Here is an 18886-nt window from a genome sequence, read left to right as displayed (position 1 = left end):
GGATAAAGAAGAATGTGGTGTGCCTGGGCTGGTTTTATGAATGGTGGCAACTTTCCCTCAGAAAAGATTTGTCTTTATCATGACAAAGGAATTCCTCTAAGAGTGTCAGCTACCAGGAATAGGCAGGATTTACAAATAGAAGCAGAAGTTTGACTGGGCTAGTTAGTCTTTACTATGAAAAGAAAGTGCCTATCTGGATAGGTCTGTAATAAATGTTTCTATAAAGTTGTTGTCAGCAAAGTATCCCATTATACAAATACTTAATCTGTTTTTTACATCCAGCTACTGGCAGAAAGATGTAAACCCTGTCAGTCTCTGGACTGGTACAGGCAACATCACAGAGAGCCTGGGGATTTATTTGAGGATGGAATTGTTCTGAAATTCCATGAAATATAGCAGCAATGGACAGTTAGCACTGACTAAGAGAAGCAAGTAATATACACCACACATCTTAAGTTTTGTTTTATTTTACATTTTTAAAACTCACCCCAAGGAATTAGGCCCTTATTCTGGGGTCCATGAGGTAGTGGGCTTGGTGGGTCAGAGAGGGTTCTTTTATGTCCAGGGGGTGGGGGAGGTGGTCTCTTCTTGGAAAGAGTGGAGCTGCCACTGGAGGGTTGAGTGCTTAGAGGAAGGGTTGAAGGTGGACCTGTAAAATTAACAAAAAAATCTTACCAATACAGGATGTGTAACATCAAAGTAGCACTGAAGAATTCAAAATCAGAATATAGTAAAATGGAGCAAAGGACTGAAAACAAAAATAAGCCATGCCAAAACACGGTTGAGATTAATGACATACCCATCACCTTTTAGCCATTTTAATTGTAATATGACAGTATGCAATTTGACAATAAATGACAAACATATATTTTAAAATGTACATTCACATAAGGTTAATCACTGCAGGATTTATAATTTTAGACATTGTTAAAAACAGCAGAAAATGTTTTAAATCTTTATAAACTATTTATTGAAGATAAAGTACTTCAATTAGGGTTTAAGAATTACTATTTATAAAATCTCCATACCACAATGAAACAACAAACTAAATCTTTTAGCATGCTGTCAGTATTGTAGCTTCAGAGCATCATATCATAGCTAATGTGACTAACAAGGTTTTATAATTTTTTTCCTTTAGCAAACTTTCCTTGAATGCTAAGAAATAGGTTTCCAAAATAAATTCATTCTTCTATTGTTAATCGCTACTGTTTGTGTGTGGATTAAATATATAGTGCATGACAAAGCGTTAAACCTAGTGGATAAGAAACAGACATTACAAAACCCCATTTTAAACGTATATAGTATTTGTTTAGAATGGCTCCAAATACTCTTGCCATTACAATAAAGTAATAATGCATTTTTTGGCCATGGTCCTGCAATGAGCTCTGCATGAGCCTTTGACTGGATAGAGCCTTACTAGTCCGAGACTCTGTTCAGATGCAGGGATCTGCCCACATAGCACTTATTGCAAGATTTAGGCATTAAAAATAGCGTCTATCTATGAATACTTAATTATTCATCCATTCAAAACCTGCCTAAATATACACTGCATATTACTTATGATTTAAATAATAATATGGTCTCTTGTTTAAGTCATACAGTAGAACCTTGCTAATTTGCAGTTTGCTAATCAATATACCCCATAATTTGCACACAAGCAGTGCTGTTTCCTCCCTCAGAAAATACAGAGCTCCGAGTGGATATTATGAATACTATGTTACTTTTACACGTGTACTGCAAAACATGTGTATGTAAAAATAACGTGAACCAAATTACATGTCAAATGTGTGAACAAATTACTATAAATTTTGCAATGAATTATCCTTGCTATTTTTGTTTAACTTATTCACCAACTCAGTAATTTGCAATTCTCTCAGACATGAGTGCAAATTAATGCACTTCTTCTATACTAATTTTATCATTTAGTTTCTATGTGAATAATTTCTGTATCTTTTAAAATTTCATTATAAAAAAAGGTAACTTTAAGCAATACAATTCTCCCAATAAACATATTGACAGTTTTGGTGCTATAAATCTAGATTGAGGATCCTGTAGACTTGTGCAACACAGAAGCTCTTCATTTTACTTTATATGAATGATTTTGTGAAGTGCTACAAACCAACAGCAGCTCAAAATATAACCTTAGAATCATAGAATCTCAGGGTTGGAAGGGACCTCAGGAGGTCCTTAGAGGAGTTCAGTACTCACTGTGCTGCTGCTAACATTATTCTAAAGTCACAGTTAATACAACATATTTGTTTGCTACACAAGGACAGAAGAAAAGAGGTAATTATTTGAAATCTCCACTTTGGAGGTACATGTGCTGACACATGGATCTGATAAATGCAAACCATTAAAGTTCTTACAGTTTTACCCAATCACCCCCTAGTGACCAATTGATGGAAGTGCATACCATCTTTATCAGTCCTTCCAGCTGAACTACAGAACAAAAAATCCAAGCTTCATTCAAAAAATGGAGAAAGTATCCTGAATTGGCACTATATACTGCCATTTAAATTAAGGCAACATAAAGCTTCAAACTCAAGTGGAAGTAAACTGAATAAGATCTCTCTCTTTTTATTAGTAATGCAAAGCAAGAACTTGACTAAGAATATATATTTCAAAAACCAAAAGTAAAATTAAATAGAAAAAACTTGTGACTAAAACTGAGACAGAGTGTATGCATTTTTAATACCTCATGATACTAACATGTCTATAGATACCACAGAAGGAGTTTAAAACGTTTATAATTTTATAGTTTTCAAATGTTCACATTCTAACATGTGAAACTTATGGATGGTACAATAGAAATAATTAACATATAACTCCTTTCAGTAGAAGGATTTCAAATCACTTTGCAAATTTTAAGACTTGCAACATACATTGTGAGATAGGTAGTGTTATACCCATTTTATAGATAGCATAAACAGACACAGAGAAGTTTCGCCTAAAAACGGTTACATTGTTGGTTTGCAGTGGTGAACCAATTCCATCTCATTGTTTCCTTTCTATTCCCTGTGTGTAGCCATTTGTGGTCTCTTGTCTTATACTTAAATTGTAAACTTCTTGCAGGCAGGGACTGCCTTTTCGTTCGCTGTTTATACAGCAGCTAACACAATGGGGGGTCCTAATCTATGACTAGGGGTCTTAGCTGTTCCAGTAATACAAATTAATAATACTCAGAGTGACTTCACCAATGCTAATAAACCCAACCACTCTCCTGCTCTAATCACTAAACAACACACCCCCCCTTTAGGAAAGTAGTGGGTAACGTTTACCAAAGATAAGTTTCTTTTCAGAAAAATAAGGAATATAGGGAAAACCATCTAAAATATATTCAGGGCAATAGCTAGTTTCAGAATGACAGAAAGTCAAATTGTTGGATTTTCAGGAAACACTATTGTGGAAAAAATGAACTGCAATCTGTTATTTATTACTGAAACAGGTGATGGAATGATACTAAGGTCTGTAATGATATGTTTCGTACAGGTTGAACCACTCTAGTCCGGCATGCTCAGGACCTGACTGGTGCCAAATCAGAGAATATGCCGAACCACAGGAGGTGAATGCAGAGTGCCAGCGGGTCTCTATAGGCCCGGGAAAGTAGGGGTCCGTGAGGTGCTGCAGCATCGCCAGGCTTTGCACCCAGCGTGGTCCCCCATCTGCAGGCCCCACTGTCACCCGGGGTCCCGGCTGCCAGCCCCCTCCCCGGGGGGCTCTGAGGACGGCTCCAGGTCCTCCCCGCCACCCCCCGCCTCCCAGAGCTTGAACGCTGTGAATCAGCTGTTTGCGGTGCTCCGGACGCGCTGGGAGGGAGGAGGAGGAGTTGGTAAGTGTGGGGCCACCGGCGCGCGAGAGGCGAAGGGGAAGGACGGCAGAGGGGGGAGCTTGGTGCCAGTGGATGCTCCGCATCCACTAATTTTTCCCTGTGGGTGCTCCAGCCCTGGAGCACCCATGGAGTCGGCGACTATGCCAGACAATGGATGTTGCCAGACCAGGAAGTGCCGGATTAGAGAGGTTCAACCTATATTGATAAAAATATTACTATCTTCCCTGTAACGATCAAAACTCAGAATAGCATAAATTTATACAAGGTAAGTTAGAAAACGTTTAATAGAACATGTAATTTAAAATTAAATTTTCCAGCCTTAAGATATTTATCTGTGCAGCAATTAAAAACATTCTGTGGGAAGTTAAAATAATTGTAAGAGGCCTGCAATTAACAGTGTGTGTACTTCAGCTTTTGTGGAGTTAGTACATGTTCTATATATTAATTTGTGTACCAGTGACAACATGCAAAGCTGTTACCATCCATCAAATAATTTTTTTTGTAGTGGGAGAACCTAAAGTATATATTTTTTTACCACTGCATGAGAGGTATGGCAGAACCAGTATTCCAGTTAATGGTAGGACACGTACTGCAAAGGAAAGTGATAAGTTTGTGTTAAAAATGATACTTTCATAACAAATGTTGCTATTTTTTTCAAAATTCTTATGAGAAATATAAATTGCTCATTGGTATTATTTACAAGCTCTGTTTGATTAGATTAATCATTTCAGACAATATCTTTTCTTTACTCGTCAAGCTCTTACTGCCAACATTTGAGAAATACTGATCACAAGCACACTATTACTCTTTAGGACATGAGCAGAATAAATTGACTGAACATTAACTATACACTATACTTACAACTGTCAACTCTAAATTTCTCCTGTAAAATAAGCCAAAACCTACAATTAACAACTTATATCAAGTTACTTCATATAGATTTTCATATATTCATACGTGCGTCCCATCAGGTCTCTCTTCCTATTAAAAGTACTGGAAAATTAACAGTATAGCGAATCAAGACTAACAAAACAAGATATAAACAAGAGTGAAATAGCTCGTTTTACCTAAATCAAAAACACAAGACAATGAAATACAACAAAACACATAGCTAGAAGCACTTTTCTTTAAAAATTAGTTGTGTATGCATTTAGTAAGGAAAGACTGTCATAATATAGTCTAAGAGCATTAAAGTCAGAGCTGTGCTTTCAATGTATATGGGTTGACACACTGTGTTTTGCTTCAAGTTTGGAAATCAAATGAATCCAGCAGCTCAAAATCCAAACAGACCTAAATTGGAGGGTTTTGATTTAGTCTTCTGATGAAAACTGGCAAAGCCACTTAGATTTTCTTAATTTTCACCTAAAATTGTGAAAATGACCCATATTTGCCCCAAACCTTTACAACAGGACTAGAAGAACTAGGTGGCAACATTACCCTGAATACTGGGTTTGTCACTAAACATTTGCAGAGATTTAATTAAGATCAGTGAAACTAATGGGTTGAGCCATGCTACTTTTTGGTTGTCAGTTTAAAAAAAACATTACAAAAACAACACACAAACCAGCAGACCTATCAGACAACTGAAGCTTGTCAGAATTATGGAAATTGAAATTCAACTGACTTTCTCACTAAGTATTACTGAGGACTTATTTTTACGTGAGAAAGTTGAGCCAGTTTAACTAAAGATGTGATTTTTAAACCAATTTATTTGAACTGGTGCCAAAAAGTGTGGACACACTTATTTCACTTTTAAACCAGGCTTATTTTGGTTTAGCATAAATTAATGTAAGTAATCAGTTTTAGCTAAACCAAAATAAGCCAACCTTTTAACAAAATAAGCATGTCCATGCAGGGATTTGCACCAGTTTAACATAAATAGGTATGCCTATTTAACTTCAACTGGTGCAACTTTTATCACATAGACAAGACCTAACGTACCCTTTTTCCTCGATGAAATGTAGGGAGCAAACACATCAATTTCTGCAGCTTTTAAAACTCCAGCTGAAAAGTTACCAAGCCAAAAGACCCTGTCTTACACTAACTAATATATGCAGAAATATAAAAGTAACTTGCAAATACATTAGCTATACACACACACACAAATTGACATACTGTAATTTATAAACCCATATACATGCACACAGTTTTAAAAAATAAACCAAGTTAACTTTTAGACATCAATTGCACTAAAAACCATGGGTAAGAGGGGCATTCAGTACATAAATGATTTTTAACTTGCCTTCCTTCCCCCACACTGTAGGCTAGAACAGAGTTAAATTAGCTTAGTTAAATAAAAAAAAATGCTTCGTGGTTTGTGTGTACAGTGCTGGTTTTGCTAGCAGTTGTGAGAAGGCCTTGAAAGAATATGGCTTAACTGGAAAAGCTAGCCCTGAAGGGTAATTGATAAAGATAAAGGGCAGAAGAAACCCCAGTTATAATATAATTAGTTAATAATAAGAAAAAATTGTGCACATTGAACAGCAATGACCCGAAACTGGCCCCAACATGTTTTTTAGCTAAGTTAGTAACAGGCAATGCCATCACTGGTTTATGAAAAGGGTACAAAAGGGTGAACTCCTGAAGGGTCATTGCTAATGCCTGACTGACTAAATTGGGTCTAAAACTCCTGGGTTTAGCCTGTTTGTAAATATCATGATCAGATGCTTACAAATGTTTTGTTACTCTTTGGATGTAGTAAGTTGTTTATTATTTAGGCTTTTTAGGCATGTTTAGAGCAATTGTATAAATATGATCAACGTTTGGATTTAACAAAGGAATTTGCGGTTAAATTAGTGTCATGGTAATATCCCCTACATAAATAATAATTCCAACACACACAAAGCTCAGATTTGATGGTTTCCACTTCACTGTGGCATCTCAGCAAAAACCATGGAACCTTGCTACTAAGGAACTTCACTGGAGACTGAAGCCAGCTTACGAAGGACTAAAGGGAGGTGTTTTTCTTTAAGTATACAGCATGCTTTGGAAAAGATTTATTATATTTATATCCCGAAGGATATAAAACAATATTAAGAAACTTTTTCAAAACTACACCACTTGCTAAATAATGGAACCCAACACCTACCTGCTCCTTACGGACTGGCTCCATACTCTAGCACAGTCCCATGGTAGCTGTTGGAACCTTACATCAGACAAGGAGATGTTACCTAGGGAGGTGGTGGAATCTCCTTCCTTTGAGGTTTTTAAGGTCAGGCTTGACAAAGCCCTGGTTGGGATGATTTAGTTGGTGTTGGTCCAGCTTTGAGCAGGGGCTTGGACTAGATGACCTCCTGAGGTCCCTTCCAACCCTGATATTCTATGATTCTATGATTTCTCATTTACCTCCCTGTAATCCCATGATGGTGCAGTTTTGTGGGGACCCTCTGTTCTGGTCAGACTGCTTGAAGTGCTCCTAGGGCTTTAATGTGGAGCCAGCCTATGGAGTGGTGGAGTCTGCCTTTCAGAGTCTGACCATCTTTCCCTGGCAGAACAAGCGTCCTTGGGCTGAAAGCCAGACAGGCTCAATCCCAATTAGGCTTCAGCCTGAGGAAGACCTGCATAGGAGGAACACAGGCTTCTTTGCATCCCTACAGAGCATGGCGGAGGGGCAGTGAGCATGGTAGAGAAGACGGTCTGTGAGAGAAACTCTGTGTATAACAAAAGCCCCAGCAAACACTCCCTCAGGAGGAGAAGACAAAGAAGGAGGAGGCTAACCCCATATTTCTTCCCGATTTATTCATTACCAGGAGTAATCACTGCCTTGTGAAGGACACATTTGCTTCTGTCATTCTGAGAGTGTATGGGATATGCAGGACTTACCCCTGAGTACCCTGAGAATCCCCTGATTCATAGTGGGAGTAAGGAGAGCTGTGTAGGAGCCCTGCTTATTTCCCCAGGGAGCTGAGGACTCACTTCACTATCTGGGAGGGACACTAGATCCTTTCAGGATTTTTTCCCCCTCCAGCCCATGTCTATTGCAAGACTTACCCACTAAAATGACCAAATAGCTTTCTCCTCATCCTTAGACTCTCTACCCGAAAGCTCAGAAGCTCTTGATCAGGCTTTTCTGTGAGACATTGGGGCAGGGTTGGGACTCGACTTGCTGATCTGACTCTGAGCCCACTGCCCAAGCAGTGCCAAGGTTGGCTGGCCAGACTCTGAGCCCCGTGCCCTAGTTATGCAAAGGTCAGCTAGATGGTAACAAGCAGGTCATAATGAACCCTCTGTAGATCTTGTAAGTGCTGCCTTATGTAAGGAACGACGCTTAGATTTAAGTCTGGTGTTTTTAGGACAGCTCTGCAAAGGAGTCCAACAGGAGATGCTGCAGTAGCAGATCCAGGTGGCTGAAACCGCCCTGCTGCTATTCATCTCATTGAGGGGAGGAGGGAGATAATAAGTCAAAACCGCATGAAAATGAATAATAATAAAGGCTTTAAAACAAAATGGTTGGGAGAAACTGAACTACCAGCTTGCTCCATCACCAGAGGCAGAAAATCTGGTGGCCTTAGCTGAAGAGCGAAGCTTAGTCCTGGAGCCTCCAGCAACAACACTGGACCACCTCCGAATGCCACAGGAGGGGGAGCATTAGCCCATGAGTAATGGATGAAGACAGAAGCTGTGTAACAGAACAGCAAGGCTAGTTAGGCAGTCAATTGGCAACTTTCCTATATTAAAAAAAAAACAACAACCCAGGAAACACTAAAATCACCAATACATGACTAATGCTGCCCTTGGAACAGTATTTCCTAAGCATGGTATCTGAATCATGCAACTGTTGTTCTATAAAGCAAACAGAGACTACTGTGTCCAGTGTCACGCTGTACATTTTAATGAGATCTTTTCTTTATTCCTTTTGAAAATTTAAACTAGCATAAGAGCCAAGAAAATGAAATGCAAATAGTTATGTAACAGCTTTGTAACTCAAGGGGGCAAATTCACTTAAGGCTTTTAGCCTCATGTTATGCTGTTAGCCACTAAGCACATTTTACATAAGTCTAGTTTAAAAACAAATCAAAATCAAAATAAATAAATAAAAACAGTTTGGCTCTGTATAAGCTGCAGGAGAGAAAAAAGTAGAAAATTTGATGGTAGCAAAGCTTCAAGATTAGACTTCAGTGCATTATAGAAAACTAACAATTATATTCCATAGATGAATAGCCCATAATGTTATGAGTATGGTATAAATGAATTAACGAACTATTAACACCTATTACAGCAACAATACATCAGGTGTGAAAAAAATCTTCAGGACTAATATAGTTGTAAGAGATTCTCTTCCCTTTTAAACACTATTATAATATTTATTATTTCATCACAAAAAAGGCAACATTAAGTATCTCATGGCTTTACGTTAAGTGCACATGATGATGATTACACAATTTTAGCACAAACCCTTAATTCTTCTTCATGGATAATCCTAATCCTACAAAACAAAGCAGTTGTTTCACTCAGTGAAGACCTGGGGCCTCTTGCTCAGTTTTTCAGTGAATATGCGGTTTGCTGGACACCTGGTGGAGTGCTTAGGACCTTCCCTTCCCCCGCATTAGTGCTCAGCAGAGCCATTCTAGCAGCTCTACATGTGGGAAGCCTAGTGTGATAAGTGGGGACCTCACCAGCGTACTCATGGTCTGGCTGTCTTCTCTGCCAGAAGCTGCATAGCATTCTAACCTGAAGCACCGCTCATTAGTTACCAAGATGTTCAAAGGGCTCAGATTTGAGATTTTGGTTTGGGTTTATGTCTAGTGTGTACTGTTAAAATAATGGCTTTAAATAACAAGCATAACATGAGCAGAATTATTTCTATATAGAATGAATTAGCTGCTTTTTTGAAAACAGAATTGTAGTACATATTTGTTATTCTTAATAATTCATGTCGGATGCAACTTAAATACAAATCTACTGTAAACTTTTCATTTCAGCACTGTAAAATGCAAGCTTTCAGTATGTGAACTTCATTAGATTAAAAAGCATTATACAAAGTGAAGGAAAAGCACACTAAATCTTGGAAGAACACAAAGTGTTCAGGTTGGTTATGATAAGCATTGAACAATAATTTTGATTTCCATTAAATTTTTGCGAACAGACTTACCTTTGCCAGCATTTCTAGGAGGGAGAGGAGGAGCATCTGCTGTTGGAGAAGCTGGAGAATCTGTGCTTGTAGAGACAAAAATCTGATTTGTAAAGGCTCCGTAGGACAGTCTTTGTTTGTCTCTAGGAGTGCTAAATCCAGGCAGAGTCATTTTGTCTTGGGGGGAAAGACTGGAAGAGTGGCAAAAGCTCTGGGGTCTTGGAGAACGTTCTTTCTTTATAGGACTAGGCTATGAAAACAGAGAAAAATTACATTATTGCACAGATTTAGTATAGGAGGGCCAATATAGTCATCATATACACATTTTGGAGTCCTGCAATTCTCAGCTTTGTCATCTTTTTTACAATACTATACAAAATGTGAAAGCCACTGTGTATATATACAGGAAGGGTGTGTGTGTGTGTATGATTAAATACAGAAAAAATATTTGTATGATTACAACAGAACTAGTTCCTGATATACACATACATAGATACCGATATGGCTTCCTTGCTGATTGGTTAGATAACTTCAGCTCATCCCCTTAAGGTATCCTCATTCGTGAAACTCCCACTCCTCTCACATAAATTAATGGCTGTGGCTTTAGCAGATTAAAATTTACAAGTTGTAATTAGATTACTGGCACTGAAAACTATATATATACTGCTATACAGTTATGCTATTCACCTCGCTTGGTTTTTAACAAAATATTATTTAGGAGGTAACAGTAAACCTTCAGTTTGAATTGCACTTAAAATCCTGGCCCAACTGAAATCAAGGGGGAAGACTACCAATGGGGCCAGGATATTAATTTAAAATTACATGTGATGCTAGAATGAATTATAAATGCATAGAGAAATAAAGGAATAACTTTTCAGGCAAACAAGTTTGGCATGCTTACTGCAATAGCCATTTACAAGATGCTATATTTTCTTTTCCCAACGTATGTGTCATTTTCTATTTTGAAGATCCCTAAGGTCCCCATTTTTGGTAATAATGGGGCAACTTCCAACATTTTTAGTGTATTTTTCCTCATATCTGTGTGAGGTAGGGAAGTACTGTTATCCCCATTTTACAGATGGGGAAAGAACACTCAGAGCAATTAAGTGACTTGGCTAAGGTCACACAGGAAGGCTGTGGGAGAGCACGGAATTGAAACCTGGTCTCCCAAGATCCAGACAATCACTCTAACCACTAGGAAATCCTTCCTTTTGCCCTGAATTTGGTTCTTTCATGACTCCTTTTTCCAGAACTGTGCAACACAGTTCTTGAAAAACAGACAGGGCTGTTGATGCAACAAGTAAAAACAAATTATGGATTTGTAAAAAGTGTATTTAACACAAAAAGTGCATCTTATGAATTAAAAAAAACCTAACCTATCTCAATTTGGAGGGAAAAAATCACCATAAAAAGGACAACTATACTGATTTAATTAAATTCATTTTCTTCTGGCAGCTATAATTAAAGCTGAAAGTAAAAATGTGCAACTTTTTTTTTAAATGGCATACATGCATTTTACATTAAAGATAGTCCGGTCTTCAATAGGCATATTTTAACATCTATGAATAGACATTTTAATCAAAGGAGAAATGGTTACCTACCTTTCCATACCTACCTACCACACCTGCTCTGCGAGGTGTGTTTCACATATCCATTCTACTGAAGACATGTGTGTGCCTACTACACAGTTGTCAGAACTGCAGTACTCGTCGGGTGGCTCAAGCACCCTCTGTCACCACAGAGCCACTCCCTGCCAATTACTTCTTATCGGATAGATTCCGACAGAGAGGGGAAGGAGGGCGAGTTGTCGAATGGACATGTGCTACATATCTCAAAGAACAAGTTACAGAAAGGTAGGTAACCTTTTTTCCCTTTCTTTGCGTGATTGCACATGTTAATTCTGCTGTAGGTGACTCACAAGCAGATTAACGTGGAGGCGAGCTTGGAGTCTATCTGAATGACTGTACAACAACCGTCCCAAAACTGGCATGATTCCTGGACTGATGGGAAATGGTATAATCATAGAATCATAGAATATCAGGGTTGGAAGGGACCTCAGGAGGTCATCTAGTCCAACCCCCTGCTCAAAACAGTACCAATCCCCAACTAAATAATGAGCAGCAAAGGTGTTAACTGATGACCAGGTTGCTGCTTTGTAAATGTCTCAAATAGCTATCTGTGCTAGGAAAGCTGCTGAAGCTGCTTGCACTCTAGTTGAATGAGCCATTGACATTAGCTAAGTGGTAGCAAAACGAACGCAAGACGAAATCCAGGAGGAAATCTTCTGAGTGTAGCCAATTTATCTTTCACTGTCTGCAACTGTGACAAATAACTGGGCTGAGAATCTAAAGAGTCTGATGCAGTCAAGTAGATGGCTAATCACATCCTCAGATCCAGTAAATGAAGCTTCTGCTGATGTGTATGCTTGTGAAACTTCAGGAAAAAAGTTGACAAATTGCTTGGTTAATGTGGAAATTGGAAACCACCTTTGTCAAGAATTTTGGGTCAGGGTGGAGGTAAACTTTATCCTTATGGAAAACCGAATAAGGAGGTTCTCAAACCAAGGCTCTCAATTCACCCACTATCCTTGCTGAGGTAATCACAATCAGAAACACCATTTTCATGGAGAGATGGAGTCGGAAGCAAGTCACAAGAGGTTCAAAGGGAGGTCCCATTAATTTTGTTAGCATGATGTTGAGATCTCATGAGGAAACAGCTTCTTGAACCTGAGGGTATAATCTGTCCAACCTTTTAGAAACCGGATAGTTATGGGATTGGAAAAAAAGCAATCTATTACCCACTGGAGGGATGGAATACTGAAATTGTTGACAAATGTATTTTAGTGGAACTGTCAGACCTTGATGTTTTAGGAGCAACAGACAATTCAAAACATGGCTAATGGAAGCCTGCACTGGAGAGAGACTTTTCTCTTGAGACCACATGGAAAAACATTTTAATTTGGCCAGGTAAGTATGTCTAGTTGAAGGCTTTCGGCAATTCAAAAGCACTTCCTGAACATCTTTTGAGCAACTACTTCCACTGTGCTAGCCATGAAGCATCCATATTGTCAAGTGGAAGGCCTGTAGTTTGAGGTGGAGCAGACAGCCAGGGTCTTGAGAAATCACATGTAAATTCAATGGAAGAGGTAGAAGTGGCCTCGCTAACAACACTAGCAGGGTCGAGAATCAATGTTGCCAAGACCAAGCTGGTGCTGTCAGCGAGGCAAGCATGATCCTGCTTGGCCTTGAACAGGGCTCTGAGTACAAATAGTATCAGAGGAAAGGCAGAAAGTGTCTGTCAAAGACCCTGAGCTGTGACCCCTGTGGGAACAGAACTGATGGCACTTTCTGTTGGCCTTTGCTGCAAACAGGTCCATTTGGGGAGTTCCCCCACAGCCGGAAGATGGACCTGGCAATGTCTCGATGTAATGACCACGTGTGGTGAGAAAAGACCAGCTTAGGTGATCTGCCAACATGTTCTGTTCTCCTGGAAGTTACGCAGCTTAGAGGTGAATGGAATTGGTTACGCAGAATTCCCAAAGTAGAACTGCCTCCTTGTACATTTGGGACAAATGTACCACTCCCTGTCTGATTACATAAAACATAGTTGCTGTGTTGTCTATTAAAACTAGCAGATATTTTCCCAGAATACACGGATGGAAGGCCAAGTAGACTAGATGGATAGCACATAGATCCCTGAAGTTTATATGAGTCCTCAGATTCTGTGACAACCAAAAGCATTAAGTTTGCACGATTTCAACGTGTACACCACAATACAGGGACGAGGCATTTATGACTAAAATGAGATTTAGTTGCGGAGAAACAAAGGGAACTCCCATGCAAACGTTCCAAGGGTCTGTCCACCACCTCAGAGAGGACAAAATTTCCTCTGGAACGTGAATCGCTCTGTTTAGACTATGTTGAAAGGGGACATACGTTGATGCTACCCATCCCTGAAGCCTCCTGAGGAGTAGTCTGTCATGCTGTACTACACAGGTATGTACATATGCTGCCTCGTGCCCCAAAAGTTTGGGGCAAATGTGCACTGTGGTAACAGGATGTGCTTTTAGATCCAACATGGTCTCAGAGTGTTTGGAACCTTGAATGGGGCAAGAAACATTCTGGTTTTTGTAGCATCCAGGAGTGTCCTGGTAAACTCTGTTCCCTGCACAGATTTTAGAATTTGTTTGTCCAGACTGAGTAAGAGCCCCAGTGTATTGAAGGTGGACTGAATGATGGCCACACTGGACAGCACTTGAGACTCGGACTGGCCTCTCACCAGCCAGTTGTGCAGGCAGGGGAACACAAGGATTCCCAATCTCCTCAGATATGTAGCTACCGGTACTATGTGCTTTGTGAAAACATAAGAGGCTGCTGACAGGCTGAATGGAAGTACCGTGAATTGATAGTGTCCCATTCACTACAAACCTGAGAAACTTCCCATGGTCTGGACAGATTGCTCTCTGGACGTAGGCATCCTGAAAGTCAAGAGCAGCATACCATTTGCCCTTTTCCAGGGAAGAAATGATGGAAGCTAGGGTAACCATATGGAACTTTATTTTCTTCAGGTACTTGTTTAACTCTCTTAGGTCTAAAATACAAATGAGACAACCTTTTGATTTGGGAATAAGGAAAGAGTGGGAATAAAAACATTTTTCCCTGAGGAACTCTCTCTGTGGCTTCCACTAGAAGGAGAGATTGGACCTCCCGCTGATGAATGGTCTTGTGAGTAGTCCCTGAAGAGGGATGGGAAGAGAAGTGGAGTTGGAAACGAATGCAGGGAATAGCCCAGATCCATTATGCTAAGGACCCACCAATAAGATGTGGTGTGAGTTCAAGCATGAAGGACTGGCAAAGATAGGGTAGGAACAAATTGGTTTGTAAGTACTGGTATGCTGCCTTTGACAAACCCGTGAAAATGCATATTTAAACTGGGCCGCTGCTTGTCACAGATGACAAGAGGGGCTGTCGTCTCCTGTAATTCCTGCCTCTCTTTCTTGGCAGGTCTTGGTGCCAAGGTATAAAATTCTGATATCTGTGAGCCTGATGGGGCCAGAAATGTTTCCTCTTTGTCACCAGCATGTAGATTCCAAGTGACTTCAGTGTTGTCCTGGAATCTTTTAGGTTACACAGCCTATCATCCATCTTTTCCAAAAAGTGGGACAGACCATCACATGGCAAATCCTGGATGATGTGCTGTACTTCAGGAGAGAGACCGGAAGACTGCAGCTATGAACACCTCCTTACAGACATGGCAGATACCATGCATTGAACTACTGAGTCCACCACATCCAAGCAATCCTGAAGAGCTGTCTTTGCCACCAACTTACACTTCTCTATCATAAGAGTGAACTGCCTGGAGTCCTCCAGTAGCTGTCTTTAAACGTTGTGATGTTTTATAGACTCACAGACTTTAAGGCCAGAAGAAACGACCATGATCATCTACTCTGACCTTCTGCACATTGCAGGCCACAGAACCTCACTCACCCACTCCTGTAATAGACCCATAACCTCTGGCTGAGTTACTGAAGTCTTCAAATCATGATTTAAAGACTTCAAGTTACAGAGAATCCACCTTTTACACTTGTTTAAATCTGAAAGTGACCTGTGCCCCATACTGCAGAGGAAGGTTAAAAAAACCCAGGGTCTCTGCCAGGGGAAAATTCCTTCCCGACCCCAAATATGGCAATCAGTTAGATCCTGAGCATGTGGGAAAGACCCACCAGCCAAACAACTGGGAAAGAACTCTCTGTAGTAACTCAGCGCCCTCACCATCTAGTTTCCCATCATACCATCATAGCCCCGTTGGGATATTTGCTACTAGCAGTCACAGATCGGCTACATGCCATTGTAGGAAGTCTCATCATACCATCCCATATGGTATGGACCATCCCGTCCATAAACTTATTAAGCTAAGTCAAGCCAGGTAGGTTTTTTGCTCCCAGTGCTCCCCATACGGTGAAGTCATAGTGACACAGGAGAGCTTGCTGGTTAGTAATTCTAAGCAATAGGCCTCCTGTCAAATAAAGTTTACAACCAAACAAATTCAGCCTCTTTGATTCATTACTCTTTGCTGTTGACCCTTGGTGTCCTGCCTCTTCCACTCATTAGCTAGTGCCACAACCAAAGAGACTGGGAGCAAGTGAAATCAGAGATGTTCAAAACCCTTAAAAAGGACACAGTGTCTCTATTCTGCCTGTTTCGCCATAGGCAGGAGAGAAGAAGGGGTCAGCCAAAGTTTTTTAACCGGCTCCAGAATTGCTTCATTAACTGGAATTGCCACTCTGGAGGGCTCAGCAGATACTAATATGTTCACTAGCTTGTGATATTTTTCACAGACCCCTTCCACTTGACTGTCTAAAACCGAGGCAAGCAGTCCTTAGTGAGCCTTGTAATTCTCTTCTGGTTGTGGAGAATCACTTACCATCTCTACAGCCTCATTGGGTGATGAGGAAGAAGACACACCACTGGTACACTGGGCAATGCTGAGGGAATGGCTGATCTGCCTCTTGCAGTGGAAGTGCCGTCTGAGCAATTTCTAGTTGCTCAGTACCGCTCCCAGTTCCGGGCACCAGAAACCATTGTCTGTGGTGCTGATGATCTCTGTGCACCCTTGAGGAAGTCAACTCAGGTGAGGAGAGGTCTTGACAGGGGGATGGACACCCCCACCTTCCAGAATGGCCACTGACATGGTGGTGGGCCCCATGGTTATGCAGGCCATAGCCCGTTGCGATGTGCCCATTGCTGGGACTGATGTGACATCCATGGACTTTAAGGCTCTTATGGAAAGTCAACTTCCTGTCTGGTATGGGACACAAAAGACCCCACTTCCAAATCTGACTCTGAGTCCCCGGTAATGGTGGAGCAGAACCCATGTGGACAGGGCATAGGTAAGCCGAACCAGGGGACGGTGGTACTGGGGATATTAACAATAGCTTTCCCCTGGAATATACAGGCCTTCTAGGTACTGGAAGTGGCATTGCCACTCCATGGTCTTGAGAAGCTGGTGCAGGAACTACAGTCACCAGTATCAGCTGAAACCCTTCCTGCATTGCCAGGGACACCAATACAGAAAGGTTAAACAATTCTCTGGCAGCAGCATATGCCTCTGGCATTCTTGGTACTGGAATTGGGTCTTGAGTCCAGTGTATTGGAACTTCAGGGGTTGGCCTTGACAGACCTGGCACAGGTTCTGGAGTTGATAAATCTTCCCCCTTTGTAGCAGAGGAACACTCTGGGGAATGCTTCTCCTCAGTGACCCTCTCAGAATTCTTGCTTCTAATTGGCCTCAGTACCAAAGGTCTTGCTGTATGAGGTACCATGTCCTTGGAAGACCTGTCTCTTCTTCAGTTCCAGAGACACAGAACATAGCGCTGAAGACATCTCAGGAGGCGCAGAATGTACTGATGGCTCCCATGAATGGTGAAGTGCCGCTTCCATAAGGAGACACTTAGGTCTTGCTACTCTATCTTTTTTAAAGCGAGGTTTATACCCTCTACAAATGAGACACTTGTCACTGATGTGGGACTCCTCCAAACATTTTAGGCAGCTGAGGTGTGGGTCGCTGACCAGCATCAGTCTGGCTTACAACGGGCAGGATTTGAATAACAGAGAGCGAGGCATGGTTCTAGCCCCAGTCCTGGGCCTGAGAATCAAATTTGGTGCAAAAGTACCTAAAAACTGAAACTTAAGACTAGTATGAACTATACACTATATCTAACTAACTACTAAATGAGAAACAGATTATATACAAAGAGTGAGGGAAATAAACTTGTGATAGCAAGACTGGGAGCACTCCAGCTGTCACTGGTGGTAAGAAGGAACTGAGGAGCGTTGGGGGTGGCTCCACATTATTACACAACATGCCATAGCACGGCAACAGAAGGCACTCAAGCCACCCTGATGGGTACTGCTGAGGGAAAAAGTTTTCCAACAACTGTGCATGAGGCATGGAAGCACCTGCAGTGGAATGGACACGTGCAATCACTCGAAAAACTGGAACAGGATAAAGATGTCAGCATTAGTTTCAATTGGCAAAGTAGCAACTATTGAATTTCATATTAAATTTAAATTAAAAATATTTTCTTACATTTCCACAAAACTAGCCAACTTTGAGAACTTCTTGGAAACCCATGTCAATTATTCAAAATTCACTTTTACCTTGTCATCTAAATCATCATCACTTTCATCAATTTCTTCCTGTCGAAGGTTCCACTCATATTCTACATGTACGTGTGGATTTAGCTTCCCTGCCTTGGCTTGGGAAAGCTGAAAAGCAAAAATGTAACAGTATCAAAATGCTTACTGTTTCGTCAATCTCTACTTCCTATTCCAAAAAGTGTGCAGTAAGAATGTTTTTTTAATATTTAAGAGCTTGAACAAATGGCAAAAAACCACTCTGTCTTAGTTTTAAACCCTTCTCCCTTCCCCAAAATTAAAATCATAAAGCCCAAGAAACAAAAAACATCCACATAAACATTTAAATCAAATTTTCTTTAAAGCACTTATTAACCTCTGGGAGTTGTCGTATTTGACTTAAACATGCTAATACTTTGAACACAACAGAATATCTGTATAAAGCAGCATACATCTGGAGAGTTCCTCTAAAAAGCAATTTGCCCTTTTCTGCACAGCTTTTCAGGCCAAACTATTAGAGAATGCTAGTTATTTTTGTGTGTGCCATTTCTGGTGTCATCTATGGAAGAGTGGGAAGAAAGGAGCAAAGTAAACTTGCAAACTGATACTTTCCTGTCTATGTACTTAGATGACCCCCATCACCATTGTATCGGAGCATCTTTTAAGACCAGTATGAAGCTGTCATTTTCCCCCCATGCTACCCCCTACACATGGAATGTCCTTCGAACTCCAGCTGGCCAGTCTATATGACTCATTCAAACCCCACTCAGAGACCCATATCTTCTGTGCTGACCTTCAAAGAGGAGTTTATTGAAATTATGGGGGAGAATAATTAAACCTCTTATCTACTGC

The 18886-nt window shown here is 40.5% G+C and overlaps 1 protein-coding gene across 3 annotated transcripts in view; it reads right to left on the bottom strand.

Moving 5' to 3' along the window:
- ASAP1 (ArfGAP with SH3 domain, ankyrin repeat and PH domain 1) overlaps positions 1–18886 on the bottom strand; it is a 370981-nt gene that overhangs the window by 32126 nt on the left and 319969 nt on the right. For all 3 annotated transcript variants that reach the window (XM_074943850.1, XM_074943849.1, XM_074943852.1), the window contains 4 exons: positions 18059–18166; positions 9921–10149; positions 4365–4418; positions 488–649 (listed from right to left, as the gene is read on the bottom strand). In XM_074943850.1, the coding sequence (XP_074799951.1) occupies positions 488–649; positions 4365–4418; positions 9921–10149; positions 18059–18166 (553 nt within the window). The remainder of the gene's footprint in view (positions 1–487; positions 650–4364; positions 4419–9920; positions 10150–18058; positions 18167–18886) is intronic.

This window comes from Natator depressus, chromosome 2 (genome assembly GCF_965152275.1).
Source record: "Natator depressus isolate rNatDep1 chromosome 2, rNatDep2.hap1, whole genome shotgun sequence".
NCBI lineage: Eukaryota > Metazoa > Chordata > Testudines > Cheloniidae > Natator > Natator depressus.
This window is presented reverse-complemented; position numbering and strand designations above follow the sequence as displayed.